This window comes from Pelophylax lessonae, assembly GCF_965119305.1.
Source record: "Pelophylax lessonae genome assembly, chromosome: 6".
Lineage (NCBI taxonomy): Eukaryota > Metazoa > Chordata > Amphibia > Anura > Ranidae > Pelophylax > Pelophylax lessonae.
Window position 1 is genome coordinate 224041417 of NC_138773.1, and position 20218 is coordinate 224061634.

Here is a 20218-nt window from a genome sequence, read left to right on the forward strand (position 1 = left end):
ATCTCCAAACCTTAAAGTTGACAGCCTGGCTGTTGAACGGGGCATCCTACGGGGAAAGGGACTTACCCCAAGGGTGGTAGAAACTCTGCTGAAAAGCAGAAAACCGGTTACGCAAAAAATTTACGGGAAAATTTGGAACAAATATTCTGATAACATGCGCCAGAGGAACAAAGACCTACACGAGGTCAGCACGGTACTAGAATTCCTACTAGATGGAGCCGAAGCAGTGCATACGGCAGCTCTCTGTCTTTCTGGACGACCAACTCAGCGTAAACCCGCTAATCAAACGATTTTTCAAATCAATTGCCAGAACACGACCAGTGCAAACCACAAAGGTGGCCCCATGGGACCTCTCTCTGGTACTCAGGGCACTCACCCAAGCACCTTTCGAGCCAATTTCGGAATCCTCCACAAAAAACCTAACACTGAAAATGGCTTTCCTGGTGGCAATCACGTCAGCCAGAAGGGTCAGTGAAATCCAAGCTTTTTCCATAAAAGAACCGTTTCTTACGGTCTTCCCAGACAAGCTGATACTCAAAACGGATCCACTGTTCCTCCCTAAAGTCTCTTCAGACTTCCATCGTACACAAGAAGTCATACTACCATCCTTCTGTCAAAACCCAACAAACCAGGGGGAAGAAAAATTCTCAACCCTGGATGTCAGGAGGTGCACTCTGGCCTACCTTGAAGCCACCAAGCAATTTAGAAAATCCTCAAATCTGTTTGTCCTATTTGGAGGTACACACAAAGGGAAAACGGCATCTAAAAGTTCCATCGCAAGATGGATCAGGAATGTAATTAAAATAGCCTACGACAGCCAGGAATCAGCCAGACCAACAAACATAAAAGCTCATTCCACACGCTCCATAGCCACTTCTTGGGCAGAAAGAGCTGGGGCATCTATTGAACAGATCTGTCGAGCAGCCATCTGGTCCAGCGACTCCACGTTCGTGAATCACTACAGGATCGACCTGGTCTCCGCCCAAGACCTAACCTTTGGTCGTAAGGTCCTGCAAGCGGTAGTCCCACCCTAGGTATGAATCTTTGGGGTCTCATGTGACCGTCCTGGAGGATGACTGGGGAATAAGGGAGTTATTACCTGATGGCTCCTTTTCCAGGAATCCTCCAGGACGGTAGACCCCCACCCTTATAGAAATGAGATACTAAGTCCATATATCAGCACATGTGTGCTGGACGACAAGGAAATCTTTATACAACTGAAGGGGCAGCCTAGGGCGGCTTGTTTTAAACTTGTGTGCTTGTGTTTTCTGTAGGAGGTGGAGCCTATCTCTCATGTGACCGTCCTGGAGGATTCCTGGAAAAGGAGCTATCAGGTAATAACTCCCTTATTATTTAAATAAGTAGTAACACTCACATGACAATGTGTCAACCCGACACTAGGATTCTCAGCAATCAAAATAAATGTAATGTACAAGGAACTCCCGGCCGTCTCCAGCCCTGGTGTCCTGCTAGCTGTTGCGGTGTCTCGTCTCACAGCGTCCTAAGCCACGCCCTACTAGTTTATAGTAGACGTCAGGTTAAATAAAGCTACCTTAATTCAGGTTGAGAGTCCCCGGTCTTTAAAGATCCGCCTGATAAGCGGGCAGAGGCTCTGGCCCGCCATACATTCACTGTGGCTTGTTCTGCACTTAGGCCGGTATTTACTATTGCACTACTGTAGACGTCAGTGTGACGAAAACTAGTAGGGCGTGGCTTAGGACGCTGTGAGACGAGACACCGCAAACAGCTAGCAGGACACCAGGGCTGGAGACGGCCGGGAGTTCCTTGTACATTACATTTATTTTGATTGCTGAGAATCCTAGTGTCGGGTTGACACATTGTCATGTGAGTGCTACTACTTATTTAAATAAACTTTGTTCTTTTTTAATGGAATTACGCTATGTCAGATTTGTTTCTCTCCTCCTCCCTAAAATCATCTCCCTATCCTTGAGAGCACTATCCCTGGTGGAGGATACAATTAAGCAAGATTACTACCAGATTCCTGTGGAGGGATTATACAAAGTGGGAGTTTATCACAAGCGAGTTTGCTGGGTGTTTTGAGCTAAAGATGGGTGAGTTCATTTAGAGAGAGAGCTTGTACAGACGGTGGGATCTGCACGTGTGGACACTACAAGCACCTTATATTTATTGGGACTTTTTTGCACTGTTGCACAAAGCAACGTCTTTACTCAAAGCATTATATGGACTGTGTGTGGGACTAAATTTTTTTTTTTTTATACTTCTTTATTTTTCAATATATATTTTTTTGGTTTTGTATATTTTAATGGTGGATTTATTTCAAGTTTCATTGCACAATTAGCACGGGGTTATAATAACACTAACAGTTTTTTTATAATCCTTGATCATATTTGTATGAAATTACTTCATAGAAGCTTACACGATAGTCACTTTACATTCTGTCACACCACTGCAATCTAGTGGTTAGTACATTAAGAGCCCATTCACACTAGCGCGACTTGTGAGGCAACTTGTGTTGCCCCAGGTAGCTTGACATAACAAAAGCAATGTTAATCAATCAGTGCAGTCTTAATTGGCCCTACTGAAGTTGCTCCGACTTCAGAAAAGGGTCCTGTACTACTTTGAGGCGACCTGTGATCCGACTGTCCCATATACTTCAATGTGAGTCGCCTCCTTATCTTAATTGACACGACTTGTTATCAGACTTTCCAGGAAGAAGAATGAGATTAGCCAGGCATTCCCCACAGACAAAGTCGCCTGTCTCTTCCAAGTCTCTTCCAAGTCTCTTCCAAGTCTCTTCCAAGTCTCTTCCAAGTCTCTTCCAAGTCTCTAAACAAGTCTCTTCTAGTCACGGGGCGACTTTCTGGTAGTGGTAGTGTGAACCGGTGTTCCGTGAAAAAAACCATACCCGTGAGAAAACCATACCCTCGTCACTTCCGGTTCCGCTACGGAGGGTATGGATTTCTCACGGTAGTTAAACTTGCGGCGGGTACATTAAAACACTTCGGGTGCAACATAAATCATGTCCCCTCCTATCGCTGTAACATCCCTCATCTCCGGTAATAAATATAAAAGCGGATCACGGAGCCGCGATCGCCGTCACATTTACGTCTCATACACCCGCCGCCGCTTTGAGGGAAGTTACAGCGATAGGAGAGGACATGATTTATGTTGCACCCGAAGTGTTTTAATGTCCCCGCCGCAAGTATAACATTAGAGACAGTGCCGTGATAATTTCATGCCCACCGAGCATGCGCACTTCTCAAATTCTTTCTTCTTCAATCACGTATCCGGGGCTCTGAGCATGCGCACTACTGCGCTGCTCAGCTGTTTCAGACCGGAAGTGACGAGGGTATGGTTTCTTCACGGGGTATGGTTTTTTAACGTTACACCGGCTCTTAATCAAGCACATTTTCTAGGAGTTTTCAGTTACATCTTTGTTTACATTTTACACAACATTATTTAAACAACACAATCACTTTGTTACATTTTTTTCATTATATATGTCATTGATAGTTTATCAGCCTATAATTTATATATATATTTTTACTACTCATTTTTGCATAGGAATATATGGTTTCTACACATATATATATAATTTCCAGCGTGCAGGATTACTTTTATAAATTTGTTGATCTTATACAGTTTTATCTAACTAGGTTAATCAGTTGGTAATTGCAGTCTCTAGGTTTTTTATTTATACTGGCATCTTAAAAATTACTATAGTCTGATTAAATTAGTCCATCAAAAAAATTATAATAAATATAAATTATTTGAGCGTGAATGGGTCTAAATAGAATTTGTGCTAGTTTTTTATATTTTTCAGTCCTGAATCCGTTTAGGCTGCCGCGGACGCGAGTCACCCTACTGGGTCTGTGTCCACAGAGTGCTCAGATAGTGAGGATGATTCCTTTGTTCCTCTAGCCGCGCATGGAAAGGCGCTGGTGGATGCACCGATTGCGTCAGTGTGTGAAACTTTAAAAATGGAGGATGCGGCTGATGCTGTGTTCGGAGGTGTCAGTCCCTTTTGGCACCCACAGGCCCTCCAAAGTGGTGAGGGTGTTCCCTTTTCTGCTTACTTTGACAACATTGTCACAAAACAGTTGGGTTGTCCAAAACGCACCCTTGTGGTCCCTAAGCGTTTTTGCCATGCAGTATCCTTATGGGGGATTCCCTGCTTAAAAAGTGGACGGTCCCGCCTTTAGTGGACTCGCCTGTTTCCAGGTTAAATAAAGTTACCTTAATTCCGGTCTTTAAAGATCCGCCTGATAAGCGGGCAGAGGCTCTGGCCCGCCATACATTCACTGTGGCTTGTTCTGCACTTAGGCCGGTATTTACTATTGCACTAGTGTCGCATTTCTGAGTGTGCTAAGCTTTTTATGCTGGGACCTGGAGGGAAACCACTTCCCCCCCTGCCTTTTGTAGAGCTGGCAGATCAGTTTGTCCAGGGGCTATTGTTTATCTGTGATGCCTGTTTGAATGCGGCTCCTTTTGATTTCTAGGCTGTCTGTATCAGCAGTGGTCCTTCGGTGTTATCTGGCTGAAATGCTGGTCTGCGGACCAGACTTCTAAGAAGGCCTAATCTGATCTCCCCCGCAGGCTACCAAGGGCAAGGATCCCCATCATAGACGTGAGCCTTTCTCCGCTCAGAAGAGGCCTTTCTGTCCCTCGGGGTCTCAAGACAAGGGATCAAAGCCAGAGGTTCCAAGAGGACCTGGTCTGGCAAGCCACGAGCGGGCTCTTCCAGACTTGCGGACAAGGCTTCCTCTGCATAGAGGGGCACCCTCACCCATATCTGGGGTGGTGGGGGGGGGGACGTCTTTGCTGGTTTCGTATCCGTGGGTCCACAAAGTCATAGGGTCCTTCTACAAGATAGAGTTTTGGTCTTATCCCCTAAATAGATTCTTCCCTTCCAACCTGCACTTGTCCCCAGATCGCTTACCGGTTCGCTTTGGGGCAGTGCTAGGCTTGTTACTTCAAGGGGTGATTGTTCCGGTTCTGACTTTGGAACGTTTTCAGGGGTTTTACTCAAACCTCTTTACAGTTCCCATGGAGAAAGGCAAGGTACGTCCAATTCTTGCCTCAAGGCACTAAACTGCTTTGTGTGGGTACAGAATTTCCTGCATGAAGTCCATTTGCACGGTAGTGGTGTTCTTACATCAGGTTCCTTCTGTGCGTGCTTCGTTGCTGCCCTGGAATCTTAATGTGGGGCTTTCAGTTCTACTGAAGCTTCTCTTTGAAAATATTCTGGAGGTTTACCTGCTTATGCTGCCCCAGAAGGTAGCCTTCCTTCTTTGGTGGCTATCCCCTCTGCATGCAGGGTGTTGTAACTGACTGTGTTATCCTGTCGTTCACCTTATGGTGCTTCACAAGGATAAGGTGGTGCTGATTTGCCTATGTCCGTCATCCCTTCCAAAGGCGGTCTCAGACTGTCATTTGAATGAAGCCATTGTGTTGCCTTACCTGTGTCCCAGGCCTAAACATCTGAAGGAAATTGCCTTGCATTTGGTCTGGGCAATTAGGGTGTACCTGGCAGCTACAGAGTCTTTTAGGAAGTCAGACTCTTTGTGTTCTCGGACGGACTTCACAAATGGTTGTCCGCTTCTTCTGCAACCATTTCCAGATGGATCAAATGGTGGTTCAGGTCTATTGCATCAGGGGTCAGATTCCTCATATCCCTTTGGCCCACTCTACTAGGGCGCTTAGTGTGTCTCCTGGGCTTTCCGTCATCAAACGTCAGTGATGCAGGTTTGCAAGGCGGCCACCTGGTCATCGGTGCACAATTTTACAGAGTTTTTGTTAAAGCGGAGTTCCACCCTAAAATTATACTTCCATCTTCTTGCTCCGGGTCACCTGAAAAACAAATGGATAATCGCAATTTTTTTTTTTTTACTCACCTTGTTTAGAAGAAAATATACTTACTTTAACTTCCTCTTCCTCCCCTCGGCGGCCACGGCGATTTGTCATTTCCTGGCTTGCAATGATTCCTGGGAGCTGAACGTCATCGCTCCCAGGAATCAATGCGCCTGCACCGGCCCCGACGTCAGTTCCGGTGCATGCGCCGTCATACCTTGCTAAACAGCTTCTGGGCATGCCCAGAAGCTGTGCAGGGATGACGCTGCGGCACCGGAAGTGACGGCGGGCCGGTGCAGTGCATCGTGGGACCGAAGAAAACGGAAGAGGACACAGAAGAGGATCGCGCTGGCTTCAAGCTGCCCACACCTGAGATGGCAGCGCTGGACAATACATTTTCAAAGTAAGTATTTCTTCTAAAAGGTAAGTGCAACCTGGGACAGATCAGAGGCTAGCCATTGTGGAATGCACTAGCCCCGACTGTCCCGGGGGTATTTTTATTAAAAACTTTCCCAGGGTGGAACTCCGCTTTAAGTGGTTGTGTTGGCATCTGCGGATACTTCTTTTGGCCGAAAGGTTTTTGCTGGCTGCTGTTTAGAGGACCTGGTCCTCTTTGAGGGTGTATTGTGTTTATTGTTTTTTTCAGGTGAGCTCCAGTTGTTTATGGTTGAGCTCTGTGTTTACCTATAAATTGGAGATAAACAATCCACAATTCTAGCAGGGTGAAAGATGTTCCTTCCTGCAGGTCGGTCCGGCATGCGTTCCACGGCTAGGGTTCAAAATGAGGCAGCGTGCGTATCAGCTTGACATGTTTAGTCATTACGTTAATTTCTTCGGAAGCACTTTATATGCACAGAAGATTCTTATATATATATATATATATATATATATATAAATATTTTTCACATATGCACTATAATATATAAATATATATATATATATATATATATATATAATGTGTATATGTAGGAATTTTGCACTGCTAGAATTGTGGATTTTTTATCTCCAATTTATAGTTAGACTGTTTTCCCCTTATGGTGGATGTGTAGCCGCTGCAATTACCTGAAGTTTATTAATATTTAACATGAATTTTTCACATATTGGCGCAAGTGTTTCTACATTTTTTTTAGTCTGAGCTCTGTTACCTGGTTGGCTATGGTTAGCTTTGGAATTTTTTTTCAGATTTTTCCCACCCCTCATGTTTAACACTGCTTTGGGACGTCCCAATGTTTAAGAAGATTCTAGAGCTGTGTCCTTCAATTAACGAAAGCGAAAATGGGAGTTTTGACTTTTCTCTGATCTTTGAGGGACACAGCACCCCACCCCCTCTGTGGAGTTAGCTTTATTCTGACACTGCTTGTAAAAAAACTGAGTGCCTATAGCGGAGTGTGTGTGTATACTCCCTGGGACTACCCTTAGGCATAGTGAAGCTTTTTCCTGCCTAGTGTCCTACTCCTGTAGGGGGCAGTATAACCCAATGGTTCAGAAGAATTAAAAGCTGTGTCCGTCAATGAACTTGAGAGAAATGGTTTTTATGGTAAGTCAAAAATCCCATTATTCCTGGACTTTGGTTTTATAAACTAAGCAGATGGATGTATGGTGACAGTTGCACTGATCAGAACTGGTACTTGTATAGTCCAAAACAGACCTGACCAATTTATAGTCGTGTGTCAGTTTGAAAGTGAAAAGCTCTCACAATTTATTTGTTGTGGTTATCTGTCCGGGACAGCATACAGACTTTGTTGGTAACTACCTCATTGTATCCCCTGAATAGAATTGCCCATTGCCAGATTTCAGTCTGTTTGTTTAAAATTGTATTGGCTTGCAAACTTAATTTTTCATTTGTACAGGGTTGCTAAATGCAGTTTATTATTGGGCAGCACAGTGGCAAAGTGGTTAGCACTTCTGCCTGGCAGCACTAGGGTCATTGGTTTGAATTCCAACCATGTCAATATCTGCATGGAGTTTGCATGTTCTCCCTGTGCCTGTTTGGGTTTCCTCCGAGTACTCGGTTTTCCTCTCACATGCCAAAAACATATGTTGGTAAGTTAATTGGCTCTTTTCTGAATTGGCCCTAGTATGTGTGTTTTAAATGTAAATTAGGGACTTTAGATTGGAAACACCTTGAGGGCAGGGACTGATGTGAATGTACAAATATATATAAAGTGCTGCGTAAATTGACAGTGCTATTTAAATACCTGTAGTAATAGTAAGAATAATTAATGGTTTTTAAATTTTCTTCTCTTAAAACAGGTAGCTTGATTTGCCTCGGTTTGCTAATTCTGGTGAAAACTATTGTTTCCCTAGAGGACAAGCCCAAAAACACTGAAAATAAATACGACACAAATTACTCTGGGTTTGCAGTCCTATCATGGATCACTCCGAAAGCACAGACTACACTGTAGTTTGCTCTGAAGAGCTGTATACCCATAAAACTCCAAGCGCCCACTCTAGAGAGCTTGTGCGGGAAGTGGTTAATTGCAAGGAGAACCTTTGGTGTGATCAAGCTGGTTGCTTTAAACTGCAAAAAGCAAGTAGTGAAATCTTCAAGTATAAATATACAACCTGTTCTTCCATGATTTTGGAGCACAAGGCCGTGCCCAATGAACCAGCAAGTCTTAAAGAAAAAAAGTATGAGAATGATTCTTCTCCATCTACTAATCTTGGCACAGGAAATTATATTGACAATGAGACTGTAAACCTCTCACAGGTTGAGCCACATTGTAGTTCTGGAAATCCGATCGATAGTTCCAATGAGCTTACCTTTGCTGATCATTTTTCAAGTAGTTATGAGCCTGACAAAAAATCCCACAAATGTCAAACCATTACTGAAACATGGGACCCTTCTGATCACACACAGTTTGCAAAGAAAGATATTGTTTCTGGAAGTAAGAGGTGTTCAGACTTTCAAGATCCTAGTCAAGCATTGCTGGAGAAAGATGGCCAAAATGTTTGCCAGCAGCAGAAACCCTTACTGGACAAATGTATAAATCCCATAGATCAAGAAGCGTGTTCAGCTAGTGATATATGTGATGATGAAACATTCTTGTCTATTAAAAGTAGCAGCTACAGTGGATGTAGTTCACCCTTTTCAATTGATGACCATAGTGAAACTGAATCTTGCCTATTTGAAGAAGCTCTTGAAGATCTTTCCAGCAATTACTTGTGCAACCAAACAAGCAATTTGTATTTTGCATCCCCAGATGTGCAGTCCGGCAGTTTGTCAAGAGCAGGGAGTGTTGAAATGTGCAACAGTCTTGAGATGACAGTCAAGCAGCACAGGAATGTGTCTTGTAATACAGATTTTTCCTGGCTAAGCAATTTTCACAGTGATAAGGAAACTCAGACCAAAGAAACAGACTGGCAGAAAATGGATGTGAATACAGATATAATTTTTCCTGGAATTTTTGCTCGGGTAAGTTTCACAGATTCTGCACATTTGATAATGAAAAGGGACAGGTACAGGCAAAACATACACCAAAACACAGAAGATGGTTTGTTCTATATTGGCATTTTATTCTAAATTGTGGGGAGACAATATATGAAACAAACATTTAAAATTAGAATTTCTCTATCGTTTACTGGCAGACGCAGCTTCATATCCTCTTTGCCATTGGGTTATACTCCTCCATCAGGAATAGAAGTGCGAGAGAGATATCCCACACCTAGAAAGGATGTCACATCCAGGGGTCACTCCAACACTGTGCTCAAGTAAACTGCTTACCGGAAAAATTTGACCCTCAAATTAGAGTGGTCAAATTCAGCCTGCAGAGAGATATCCTCCGGGATCCTCACCAGAATGGACATCGACGGCCCCCTCCTAAATCACCAAAATATATACTTGTATTGAAGGTGGCATATCGGGATGATCAGCCTCATAAGTCTCCTTATGGCATACACATAATCCCCGAAAGGTGAGGACCTCCAAATGAAGAAAAACTACAATAGTGCAGTATGTCGGTCATTTATTGAAGGAAAATAAAGATGGCACTCACATGTAGACGGATGTCTCCAAGCGTGAATGACAACTCATGCCTTTGACAACGTCCTTGATGATGAAACGAGTCAGATATCGGCGTCAAGCCGCAAGTACGCCCACACCGCGGCCATCTTGCTCATTCACACTTGGAGTCATCTTTCTATATATACATATATAGGAAATCCAATGGGCCAGTACTGTATATGTATCCCAGATGGTCTATCGGGAAACCACTACAAAATATATCAAATACATTTAAATATATAAAATATGAAACAAAAGTTGGAACTTACTTGCAGGTGAAAAATATCAAATAGACTATATGGACCCAAATCTCCCAAGTACCCTCTGACCATGGGTGGTCAGAGGGTAATCCCTTCCGGTTGCTCCTCTGAGATAGGTGATACAGGTAGAGTGCCAAAAATTAGAAGCTAATCGTTTATTGCTCCAACATCCACAATTCTAATTATAGTGGATACTGACCTGTTGGCAAGTGCTGATCCCCAATTTAGCCCCCCTCTCCTCAAAGGATCCAAATGACATATGGAAAAGCATCCTATATTTCTGGCTCCAGAACGGGAGGCCCCGCCCCTATGCCCGCTGCGCCGTCTGCTTGGTGGTGGGGACGTGGGTGGATAAGTTTCCGCTCATGCGCAGCTGTGCCGTCGGCACGGCTGAGCGTGATCGGAAATGGCGTGGCGAGGGGACGGCCGCTCTGGTGTTTCACTTTTGGTGGGATCAGCTGATCCCGCAAGTGACGTACGTGAGATCGCATCTAAACATGTCCCTATTGAAGATGTCAACATCGGAGTAGTATCTGCCCGCCCTACATAGTGCCCCCATAAAAAGAGAGAACGAAAACGAAGAAAGGAGAAAAAAGGAATAAAAAAAAAGAAAGCAGGGGGGAGAAACAAAAAGGAAAAACGAGATTGACTGGTCCCAGAAGAGGGAAGATAAAAATCATTATGTAATCCTCATACCCTATAAGGAAAATACAAAAATGCGGTCCCACCGCTATAAGTGCGGGCTCACAATCCCTGGTTATTATAAGATAATAGCAGAGTTAATGAAGAAAAGCCCTATAGTCTGACTAGATGGAACTGCATCTGTCAAACTTCAGAGAAAAAGATTTTACGGTAAGTTCTTACAAAAATCCAGTTTCTCTGTCGTTCTTTAGACAGACGCAGCTCCATCTTCATTACTAGTAGGGTTATGTTCCTCCTATCAGGAATAGGCACTAGGCAGGAAAAAAGCTTAACCACACCTATGGGGGCTGTTCTGCAGCCATAACCCCACACACTGCTATCATCAAGCAGTTTGTTCTGCCTAGTGTTAGGAATAGGACCTAAGCTCCCTGCTGGGACTTCGGTCTTAGCTGTAACAGGGAAAGTTTGTGATTTTTTTTTTTTTTTTCATTAGTTAGTTCCTGAGAACCAAGATCCAGAGGAACTAGAAGCAACATCCAGCTGTGGTTTTCGCACTGGATAATGTAGATCCTTAAGGTCTCCCAGCCTGGCCATCAAGCGTGAGCAGGTTATAGTCCGGGACTAGGCCTCACCACAACAGTGCCCCGATGGATGGGGACAAGCCTGCGAGTGGACAGTCTGGCTGGAACGCACATGACCTGGAATTCCCTCAGTCGCAGCTTCCCCTTGGCTGACAGCAACCCCATCCCGGTTGGGAGGTGATCTGTCTCGGAGTGGCGCCCACCTTGTACCGTAGTATGGTGAGTAAATATTGCCCAGCAAAAATCCTGGAGGTCTCGGGGCGGCCGTGGCCCCTCCCTGGAATGGTCAGACCTTAGGGGCTCCCTCGATTCCCTGGCACTTTGGAGGACAAATCTGGATACCCCTCGGCATTCTCCTACCCCCTAGTACGTTTTCATCTTGGGGGGGCGGTAATAATGCGGTTGTTATGATGCCTTTTTCTGGGGGTAGATTGTCCCGTGTGGGTCCCTGGTCAGGGACTTTTTGATGCCTATTGTTTTGGAACCCCTTTTGGGGGTCCTGGAGACCACATGGTGCGCCATGGGGGCCACCATTTTGCTGGGGTTCATGACTTCTGTGTGCCCATTAAGATTGCATGGGCAGCCATTTTCTATTATTCCCCATTGAGAATCTATGAGCGGGCATTTACTTGAGGTCCATGGGCTGGACAGGCATGCAGCATGGTGTTCTACAGATAGAGGCTGATTTCTCTTCCTCTTCCCGTGCAGTTAGTTTCAGTTTCGTTTTTGCAGCTCGTGCTGGCAGCACCCATCTGGTCTGGTAACGTTTTTTCTGGGGTTCCTGTGGTTTTCCCTTTCTGCTCTTTTTTTGTATGCCGTTATCCCTTTGCGGAGGCGTTGTCCAATAGGTGGACTCTTCCACCAAAAGTAGATTCTCCGTTGGCCAGGTTGAATAAGGCGACTCTGGTACTGGATAGACGGGTGAAATTGGTCACATGTTAAAGACTACCTTTGTGAATGTTCTGGTAGTGCAGACTGATACTTAATGGCTGAAGTTACTTCAAAGTAATTTAGAAACGGCACGGCTCCCCCCCTGTGGTGCTGGAATTACTAAACCAGTTGGCTCAAGCTCTGGTATTCATGTCTGATACGTCCCTGGGTTCAGCTCCGTTAGTTGCCAGGACGTCAGCAGTGGGGATTGCGATTAGGCGCTTGGTATGGCTAAAATGCTGGTCAGCTTAACGAGCCTAAATGGCTGTGGTTGATCTTCTGTTTACAGGGTAGAGGCTGTTTGGATCCTCTCTGGACGAGGTGATCAAAGGTATCACAGGGGGTAAGAGCACTAATCTGCTGAAGGGAAGGTGCCACGTCCTAGTCGGGGCCTTCCTTTAATGCTCATAAATGTCTTTTTCGTGCCTCCGGGTCGCAAGAGAGAGAAAAATAGTTCAGGTCTTCTGGGGGTCCCAAGAAGCCATGGTCGGGAAAGACTAACTCGGATAAAAATCTGGGCCTGCAAACAAGTCCTCAGCTGCATGAAGGGTTGCGCTCCCCCGATTCTGGGGTGGGGGGACGACTTTGTTTCTTTCAGGAACCCTGGACTTCCTTGATTCAGGACAAGCGGGTTCACAAACTGATCCGATTAGGGTACAAGATCGCTTTCTGGTCTCGTCCGTTAGACAGGTTCTTCCCGTCCAATCTACAATTATCCCCAGTTCGGTTACGGGACCTGCGTGGGGCGGTACAAGATCTGTTGTTGCAAGGAGTGATTGTACCAGTTCTGTCTCAAGAATGGTTTAAGGGTTTTATTCAAACCCATTCACAGTGCCCAGAAAGGAGGGCAAGGTGCGTCCCATACTGGATCTCACAGCTCTAAATCGATTTGTGCGAGTTTCTGATGGAATCCATCCGCTCAGTTGTGGCGTCTCCTTATCAGGGAGAGTTCTTGGCCTCCATAGATATCAAGGAAGCATATCTACACATCCCTATTTACTCTGGACACCGGCGGTTTCTTTGTTTTGCAGTAGAAGAGGAACATTATCAATTTGTGGTGTTACCCTTTGGTCTCGCCTCCGCTCCCAGAGTGTTTACCAAGGTTCTAGCTCTGGTATTGGCATTGTTACGCCAGCGGGGGATTGTGGTACTAGGGTACCTGGATGATCTCCTGTTGAGAGCAGACTCACTCAGCCTTGTTGGGGGATTTGGAGATCACTGTCAGGACTCTGCAAGAGTTCGGGTGGAACATAATTTTCAAGAAATCCGCGCTGACTCCTGTTCTGAGCCTGTGGAGTATCTGGACTTGACTCTGGATTCAGCCATGGCAAAGGTTTATCTCTCCCCCCCCCCCCCCCACAGACAAGCTACAAAAGTTGCAGGGGGTGATTCGGTTGTTGCTGGACAACAATCTGTGCTCTCTGCGAGTTTGCATGCGGGTTTTGGGTATTAAGGGTTTTGGGTATTAAGGTACCGACCTTCGAGTCCCCTTTGCTCAGTTCCACACAAGACCGTTGCAAAGGGAGATTCTGGTCAAATGGAACAAGGATCCAAAGTCCTTGGATTCTATGATTCGGTTGAGCCACAACACAAAGTCTGCTCTGTTGTGGTGGATTCAGTCTCCAGCTCTGTGCCAGGGCAAGTCCTTCCTTCTGTTTTGGACAGTAGTAACCATGGATGCCAGCCTGTCGGGCTGGGGCGGGGTGCTGGGGAAGTTCTGTGCCCTGGGTACCTGGACAATGGAAGAGTCAAGACTTCCGATGTTTGTTTTGGAGCTCAGAGCAATAAAGCTATGCGTGCCTCATTGGACGACTCGTTTGCAAGATTTCCTGGTTCGGATTTATTTAGACAACATCACGGCTGTGGCTTACATCAATAACCAGGGGGGCACCAAGAGTGTCTTTGCAGCCAAGGAGGCAGCCGAGATTCTGGCCTGGGCGGAAAGCTTTGTTCCAGCTCTCTGCTGTACACATTCCAGGTGTGGAAAACTGGCAGGCGGATTACCTGAGTTGTCAGGTGTTGGATCAAGGGGAGTGGTCCCTGCACCCGGAGGCGTTTCATCTCCTGTGTGTTCGGTGGGGGCCTCCTGAAGTCGATCTGTTTACTTGCCTCAACAAGAAGGTTCAAAGGTTCATAGCCAGGTCTTGAGATCCTCTGGCCGACACCACAGACGCACTGGTGGCTCCTTGGGGTCGGTATTGGCTGATTTATGCATTTCCCCCATTAAAACTTCTGCACAGGATAGAGGCGAAATGCATTCTGATCATTCTGGTGGCTCCGGACTGGCCTCAGCGGTCTTGGTGCGCGGACCTAATAAGGCTGGTCGCTGATACTCCTTGGAGAATTCCTCTCAGGGAAGATCTACTGTCTCAAGGTCCGATCTTCCATCCTGCTTTACAGTCGCTGGCTTTAACGGCATGTCTGTTTGAAAGCCAGGTGTTGAGGGATAGCGTTCTTTTTAACTCTGTGATTCCTACACTATTGAAGGCTAGGAAGTTGACTTCCAGGAAGATTTATCTCATGGTGTGACTCACTGAAAGTGCATCCTCGCTTGCTTTTTTATAGCTAGGATTTTGGCATTTCTGCAGAAAGGAGTTAACAGCGGTTGGCTTTGGGCACAATCAAAGGACAAGTTTCGGCTTTGGCTATATATTTCCAATGCCTATTTGCTATGCATGCATTGATTTGTACTTTCATCCAAGGAGTGCGTCATATGGCTCCTCTGAGATGATCTCAGCTGGCTCCGTGGGATCTCAATCTGGTATTATCTGTTCTTCAAAAGCCTCCTTTTGAAAATATTGGGGAGATTTTTGCTGCCTTTGTCTCAGAAGGGTGCCTTTTTGGTGGCTATCACTTCTACTCGCAGAGTATCAGAATTAGTGGTGTTGTCCTGCCGCTCACCTTATCTTGTGGTACTTCATCCTATCAGTCATTTCTCCCTAAGGTGGTTTCTGATTTTGTCTGAGGACATTGTGTTGCCTTCACTCTGTCCTTAGCCCATGCATCCTAAGGAATATGCTCTGCATTCTTTGGATGTGGTTCGGGCGATCAAGGTTTATTTGGAGGCAACCAAATCTTTTCGAAAATCAGATGCTCTTTTTGTCTTTTCTGATGGACCTCCGTAAGGGATTGGCTGCGTCTGCTGCGGCCATTTCCAGATGGATCAGGCAGACAGTGGTACAGGTTTATTCACTGAAGGGTCAGGTTCCTCCTTTTCCTTTCTTTTTTTAGTTTCTCTTTTGAGGGTGTAATTTTGTTCTAGGAGCGCTCCGGTTGTTCCTGGTTGAGCTCCATATTGTGTGATTGGCTACGTTTAGCCTTTGGGGGACTTGCGTTTTTGTTTTTTGCATTGTCTTCCCACCCCTCATAAATATACTGCTTTAGAACATCTCTACTAGTAATGAAGATGGAGCGGCATCTGTCGAACGATGGAGAACTGAAATTTTGTAAGAACTTGCCGTAAAATCCTTTTCTCTGAAGTTCATCAACAGACGCAGCACCCATCCCTCTACTTCTAAGTGAATGTTTTTTTTTTTTCTATACTAAACACTGCTTGCAACTAAACTGCTTGATGATAGCAGGGTGTGTGGGGTTATGCCTGCAGGGACAGCCCCCATAGGTGTGGCTAAGCTTCTTTCCTGCCTAGTGCCTATTCCTGATGGGAGGAGCATAACCCTACTAATAATAAAGATGGAGCTGCATCTGTCGAACTTCAGAGAAAAGGATTTTATGGTAAGTTCTTACAAAAACTCATTTTTTTTTTGCAGGCTGCTGTTTAACCACTTGCCGACCGCCGCATGACTATTTACTGCGACGGTCAGCCCCTCACAGGCAAAGCGACATAGGACTACTAGGGAGCGAGCGCTCGCCGCCGGAGGCGCGCTCCCGCTCGCTCACAGACCCCACCCCCGCGTGTGGCTGGCGGACCCGATGTCCGCCGGGTACTGGCGATTTGTCCATTACAGCGGGAGAAAGGCATGCGGCTAATGTAAACCAAGCTGCCTGTCATTCTTCACTGTGTAAGAATGGAGATCATATGGTTCTGCTATGTAGGACCGTTGATCTCTGTTCTTACACCAGTAGCCACATCCAATTACAGTAAGAAGCACACCCCTAGGGACACACTTAACCCCTCCCTTTCAAAAAAAAAAGTTAACCCCTTCCCTGCCAGTGTCATTTTTACAGTAACAGTGCATATGTATAGCACTGATTACTGTAGTAATGTCACTGGTAACCCCAAAAGTGTCAAAAATGCCAGTCAAGGGTCAGATCTGTCTGCCGCAATGTCGCAGTCCCACAAAAAAAACCGCAGATCGCCACCATTACTCATTAAAAAAAACAACAAAAATCTTTCCCTTAGTAAACGCAATAACTTTTGCGCAAACCAATCAAAATACGCTTTTTGCTATATTTTTTTTTTTTACCAAACATATGTAGCATAAAACAAATTGGCCTAAAATGTTAAATTTTGATTTTTCCATTTTTTTGGGGAATTTCATATAAAAAAATGTGAAAAATATTGTTATTTTTGCAAAATTGACGCTCTTCTTTTTTTGTTTATAGCGCATGATCAAAAAAATCGCACATGTGATCAAATACCACCAAAAGAATGCTCTGTTTGTGGGGAAAAAAAGAACATCAAATTCGTTTAGGTACAGCGTCGCACGACCACGCAATTGTCCGTTACAGTCACGCAGTGCCGAATCGCAAAATAGGCCCTAGTCAGGAAGGGGGTAAAATCTTCCAGGGCTTAAGTGGTTAAAGAGATCTTTATTTTTTCTCTTTGAGGGTGTATGTTTTTTCTAGGTGAGCTCCATTTGTTCCTGGTTGAGCTCCTTGTTTCCTGGTTGGCTACATTTAGCCTATGGGGAATTACGTTCTTCTTTGCATTGTTTTTCCCAACCCTCATGAAAATACTGCTTTGGGACGTCCCAATGGCTGTAGATATGAAGCTGCGCCTGTCAATGAACGATAGAGACCTGCATTTTTGACTTACCGTAGAATCCTTTTCTCTGAAGTTAATTGACAGACGCAGCACCCTCCCTTCTAATTATGAATGGAATGAGGTTGTTGTCTTCTAAACACTGCTTGCAATGAAACTGAGGGCTGTAGCAGTGTGTGTGGGGTTATGCCTACAGGGACAGCCCCATAGGCGTGGTGAAAGTTTTTTCCTGCCTAGTGTCCTATTCCTGATGGGAGGAGCGTAACCAAATGACTAAGAAGCTATGAAGCTGCATCTGTCGAACTTCAGAGAAAAGGATTTTGCGGTAAGTCAAAATCCATTTTTCTCTTTCGTTCATTGACGGACACAGCGACATATCTTCATTAGTCAAATGGGTTATGCTGCGCTTCCTAGGAGTAGGACACTAGGCAGAAAAGGGTTTAAAAAGTTAACAGAACTTTATACACCCATGAGGCAGTCCCAGGTGGTATACTCCCACTTCCTGCTCAAGGATTCAGTTTTTGTCCTGCCTAGTCAGGAGTAAGGACCTAGCCCCTTGCTGGGATCTCTTGTCTTGGCATTTTTTCCTTTTTTAAACTGATTTTTTTTTTCTCTTTTTTATTTTCTGTTCCTGTGAGAACTACAATCAATTTGGTTCTTGTTAGAACTACAATCAACTGCTGTACTTGACGACGGACTGGATATTCTAGATTCTTAAGGTCTCCCCACTCTGGCCAGAGAGCGGGCGCAGGCCTCAGCTCTGAGCTAGGTCGACCGCGACATAGTCCCATTGGACGGGGACTGGCCTACAAGTGAACACCTCGCGAGGATGCACTGGTCGCGGCATGAGTCGCAGCGTACCTATAGCCTGCCACACCCCCCATTCCAAGATGGGAAGGTGGTTTGCCCGGAATGGTGCCCACCCGGTTCCATGGTGTGGTAAGTACTGTTTCCCCCCCCCCTCTCCCTTTGTGGTCCCTTGGGGTGGACGTGGGCCCCTCCTTGGGATGGTCAGACCCCCTGGTTCCCTTCCATTCCCCCCCATCCCTCTAACAGTCAAGGTGGTCTTTTGACCCCAACCTACCGCCAACCACCCCCCCTCCCCCTGGGTGAGGTAGGAGCTGGCTTTGTCACTTGCTCCAGTAAGGGGTGGATGTGGTTGTTGCTGACCGGGCTGTACGGGGTCGCACACGGGGGCTTTTGAGCAAGTTCCCGGCCTCCTGGGGGTTAGTGACTGGAGCAGTGATTTCCTTTGGGCTCCCTGCAGTGCTTATAGGCTGGGGGGAGCGGATGTCTCCTCATCCACGAGTCGGCTCCTCGCGTTAATGGATCAGGCTGTAAATTTAATCTGCAGCATTGTGGTCTACTCGCAGCTGTCTGGGGACTTGACCAAGCTGTCCGAGGGCCTGACCAAACTGTCCGAGTACCTAACCAAGCTGACCGAGTTGAGCGGACGGTACTGTAATGGTGTCGTGCGCTGGGACACCATTTTGTCATCACAGGCATCCATGTTGCCCAGTGACACAGGCGACCATTTTGTTTAAAGCTGTAGCCAGCAGATGTGTATTTTCCTTCCCCCCTCTCTCTCCCTCGAACTAAATTAGCCCCCACCTTATCCTAATCAGTATGCAAGCTTCAAAGAAGCCTTATCTTAACAGACCCTGGCAGATGCCGGGTCATAAAGGAAGCAAACTTTGTCTTAGCAGGCTGGGTTGTAAATTCCACAAGCCCAGTTGTTAAAATGTAACGCCTACATCCAACAATCTATACCCAATTTATAAATGCAGATAGGAACATAACATATTAACAAAAAGTATATATTTGAATGCCACATAAAATACCGATCGAATTAAGATCAAACATGATTACGTTCACTCCTAGGGAAGACAAGCTAGCGGTCAGATGCCTTACGGGTCAGGTTTTTACGAGATAACCTGTGTTTGGTGTCCATTTGTTTTTCATCAACTTAATTGGTTCAGGGTGTTTTTGATTACACTACCTTGTTCCCGTTTGTCTGTCTACCTACAAATGCTAGCAAACTTCTGCGATCTCATTGTGTGGTTATGAGTAAGTGACCTACAGCGTCGTGAAACGCGTCAACCTGACACGTCTGTTTGCACACTGTCTGTCTATTTTATTCATGAGGAATAAAGATACTTCTGATTTCATCATAATATCCTGAGTGCGGTCTCAAAATTGGATTTCTTCTATTCTTGGATGACGGATCTGACCTGCACCGGGTTCGGAACGCACACCTGAGCGGCTTTCCCCCTCTTCATTGTCTCTTTATGGTGGGCGACCCTTAGGTCTGATAGGTGGTCCTTTTGTGAACCTTTTAGCTGGCGTCTCCTTGGGGGACTGAGGTCGGTGACCTCCCATTGTTGTTTTCTCAGTGTGAGCTTTCTCAGTGTGAGCTTATCATATAGCAACTCTACTGGGTCTACGTCCACGCACTTAGGGTGCACTACGGTGAGGATGATTCTTCTTTTTACTGTACATGCGTATGCAAGGGTGCTGGTGGATGCACTAATTGTGTGGAAACGCCGAGACTTTGGTCAGTCACATGTCTTCGGTGGCCGCTTCACTCCTTCGGCCGGTGTTCGCCAGTGCATGGTGTTCCTGACTTTCCCGAGTGGGCACGCTTTTGCACCAGGATCTGGAGGGGGAACAGATTCCTCCTGCTTTTGCGAAGCTGGTTGACTAGTTGTTGCAGTTAGTCTATGATGCCTCTCTGGATACGGCTCCCTTTAGTCTTTGGGCTGTCTGTGACCGCAATGATCCTTGGGCGTACAATATGGCTAAAATTATGTAATCTCCCCTTTATGGGGAATAGCCTGTTCGGAGCCTCCCTGGAAAGATCTCCTCCGGAGGTTCTATGAGGGCCTGGTCTGTTATGCCAATGGGTCCTTCCAGACCTGCAGACAAACGCCTTCTGCCTGAAAGGGTGCTCTCCCCCGTATCTGGTGTGGGGGAGGATGTCTTCGCCTTTTTCTGGATCCGTGGATCTCCCTGATTCAAGACAAGTGGG

At 45.8% G+C, this 20218-nt stretch overlaps 1 protein-coding gene across 1 annotated transcript in view; it reads left to right on the forward strand.

Annotated features, from left to right (window-relative positions):
• Positions 1-8203: 8203 nt before the first annotated feature.
• RBM44 (RNA binding motif protein 44) overlaps positions 8204-20218 on the forward strand; it is a gene marked incomplete at its 5' end in the record, with an annotated part of 455780 nt that continues 443765 nt past the window's right edge. The window contains one exon of the mRNA XM_082260160.1: positions 8204-9247. Coding sequence (XP_082116286.1) covers positions 8204-9247 — 1044 coding nt within the window. The remainder of the gene's footprint in view (positions 9248-20218) is intronic.